The sequence below is a fragment of the Apium graveolens genome, chromosome 10, assembly GCF_009905375.1.
Source record: "Apium graveolens cultivar Ventura chromosome 10, ASM990537v1, whole genome shotgun sequence".
Lineage (NCBI taxonomy): Eukaryota > Viridiplantae > Streptophyta > Magnoliopsida > Apiales > Apiaceae > Apium > Apium graveolens.
Genome location: NC_133656.1, coordinates 172654150 through 172657297, shown reverse-complemented (window position 1 = coordinate 172657297; position 3148 = coordinate 172654150). Strand labels below are relative to the sequence as shown.

The 3148-nt window shown below is 43.0% G+C and overlaps 1 protein-coding gene across 1 annotated transcript; it reads right to left on the bottom strand.

The window, feature by feature from the left end:
- Window positions 1-1998: 1998 nt before the first annotated feature.
- Window positions 1999-2418, bottom strand: LOC141691315 (uncharacterized). Its single transcript, XM_074496047.1, has one exon. It carries the CDS (start codon window positions 2416-2418, stop codon window positions 1999-2001), a length of 420 nt encoding a protein of 139 aa, XP_074352148.1.
- Between the last annotated feature and the right edge of the window lie 730 nt (window positions 2419-3148).

The following is a 3148-nucleotide window of genomic DNA, read 5'->3' as shown; positions in this document are numbered from 1 at the left end:
GTTAGCACAAGCGGGATGAGTTCACATTACTTACTTAGAAAATTTTGTTTATTGTGGGCTTAATCGAGATGAACTCTTGCCACTACTGGCCTAGAATTATCAAAACTCTGGCCGCATATGGCGAGTCAAGTTCTTTTAAAAGCGAGTCGAGACCATCAGCTCGCATCGCTTGTCTATTACTGTTTTTAGGATATTTGTCATACTATTGTAGGAAGGCTCATGAGCTCGCATTGCTTGTTAATTTTGAAATATATAATCTTTATAAGCCCAAGTAAAATGAGCTTGCACCACTATTGGCCTAAAATCATCAAAATTTTGGTCACATATGGCGAGCATATTCATTAATATCGGGTCGAGCCCACCGGCTCGCGTCGAACTTTTATACTTTTTAATATATATTTCCAATTGAATAATTTTTCCAAGTTTTCTCTCCCCGCATTATTATTCATGCGAGTCGATGTGATGCGAGCCCAACTTCCTTATTAGTTGTGATGCGCTCGCACCACTGCTGGCCCTAAACTTTTTTAGTCTTTGGCATTGCATGGCATAGTTTACACAAGTTTGGGCGAGCTCTCGAGCTCACACTGCTTCATTTAATCTTGAAATGTTATTTAAGTCCTAGAACATACATCTTTAAAAATAAAGGGGCCATGGTCAAGGCCCCGCATATTAACCTCGCTTTATAAAAGTTGGTTGTTGCCACCTTATTTTCAAGCAGACTGATGCCTAGCTCGAATTATAATTTATACATGTTGTTAAAATAACGATTTTGTCCTCGCATGGGAATCCCTATAACGGGCTCCCCTGTTGGTAATTTAGTTTATCAACAAATGTTAAAAATTAAGGCACAAAAATAAAAAAACAACTAGTCATTCATTCATAAATAATGAAAGGTGAACCAAGTACATGCTTATGGCCTCAAGGAGGTGCCTATATAGCACTACCCCCTGATACTTAGGAATATTTTTATAATGCTAAGTATGAAAAGAATAATATTACTGATAATATTTGCGTAGGCGCTTCGCATTCTAGGCCCGAAGGATCAGCTTGTCCTGCATATCATTAAGATGGTATGTTCCCTCCTAGATTACAGACTTTATCTTGTAGGGGCCTTCCCAGTTTGCCCCGAAGACTCCATGGCTCACTACATTATTGTTTGGCATGACCCTGCGTAGAACCAAATCTTCCACCTTAAAGGTTCAGATGCGAACCTTGTTATTTTAGTGTCGAGCCGTCCGCGGTTGATACGCTGCTATCTTGATCTGAGATTATTCCCAAGTTTTCTCAATCAAGTTCACATAAAGTCGATGGTGAACCTCATTTGCCTACATGCCATACTTTTCCCTTCAAAATGATCTTGCCCCCACTTCAATCGGCACAATGGCTTCACATCCATATATCAGAGAAAAAGGGGTCTCCCCGGTGGTGGTCCTTGGGGTTATGTTATAGGACCATAGGACCCGTGGAAGCTAATCTGGACACGTTCCCTTCTTTTCTTCTAGATTTTCCTTCAAGGTGTGCTTGATTATCTTATTAATAGCCTCATTCTTCCCGTTGCTTTGAGGGTGGCTGACTGCACTGAAGCTCTTCTGAATCCCTAAATACTCACAAAATTCTTTCATTTCCTTGTTGTCAAATTGCTTTCCATTATCAGAGATCAACTTGTATGGGATGCCATATCAGCAAACAATGGCTCTGTACACAAACTTCTTGAGCTTCTTTGCTATTATGGCGGCAAGGGACTCAGCTTCTACCCACTTCATGAATTAATTCACCCCAACCACCGCATACTTAACGCTTCCCTTGACCTTGGCAACTCTCCAATCAAATACATCCCTCACATGGCAAAAGGTCAAGGGCTCATGAGAGATGTGAGAGGGGCCACATGGCTGTTGTAATATTTGGAATACCTCTGGCACTTATCACAAGCTCGAGAAAATTTAAAGGCATCCTTTTTCATCGTGGGCCGGTAATAGCCTTGACGGAGGATTTCCTAAGCTAGGTAACTACCCCCGAGTGATTGCTGCAAATGCCCCCATGCACCTCCCTCATGATATAGTTACATTCATTACCATCAATACATTTGAGGAGGCGCACACTGAACTCTCTTCTATACAGAGCTCCATCAAAAATCATGTAGCGGGCTACCTTATATCTCATTTTTCTAGCTTCATTCTTTCCACGAGGGAGCAATCCTTCTTTTATATAAGCCACAATGGGAGTCATCCATTTCGGGCCCAGACCACTACTAATGTTGGTTATCTCTTGCTCGGGCACACTGGGCTGCCTTTGTATATGAAGAGGGACAACTCCCAACAAAGCATCCTCGCGACGCGAACCCAATTTGGACAGCTCGTCCGCACCCTCATTCTGCCCACGTGGGATAAGCTTCAACCTCACCTCTTTAAACATGTTCATTATTCTTTGGGCACACTTCAGGTAGAGTTCTGTTCTATGTCCCTTAGCTTGGTACCCCGTTTATCTGGTACACCACAATCATGGAGTCACTGAACACATTCAAATTCTCAATATTCATCTCCAAGGCGAGGTAGAGGCCATTGATCAAGGACTTATACTCAGCTTCATTGTTGGTTGCTCGAAAGGCCAGGTAGGTCGCGTTCCTTGTCATGTGCCCCTTCGGGATAATCAACTCAATTTCAGCTACTTCTCATTCCCCATTAGAGGCTCCATCTACAAACAAACTTCATCATGGGAAATTATTCTGCTTTTTCTGTTCATTTCCATCTATCTCGGGGATAACAACGAGGGCTCCCTTATCCACTTCATGATATGGGGGGAACTCGAGAATAAAGTCTGATAAGGCCTGACCCTTGAATGTGGTTCGAGGCTTATAGTCAACCTTGAACTGGCCAAGCTCCACCGTCCATTTTAGCATTCGACTAGAAGCCTCGGGTTTGTGCAATAACTGCCTGAGGGGTAAGAAGTCCCCACTTCTACCCTGTGAGCCTGAAAATAGGGCATGAGCTTCCGAAAGGCCAAAATCAAAGCGTATGCCAATTTTTCGAGGCCGGTGTATCGAGTCTCAACGCCGACCGACCTCTTACTTACATAGTATACTGGGAGCTGAACATCATCCTCTTCCCGGACCAACACAACACTGACCAAAAAGTCAGACACAACCAAGTAG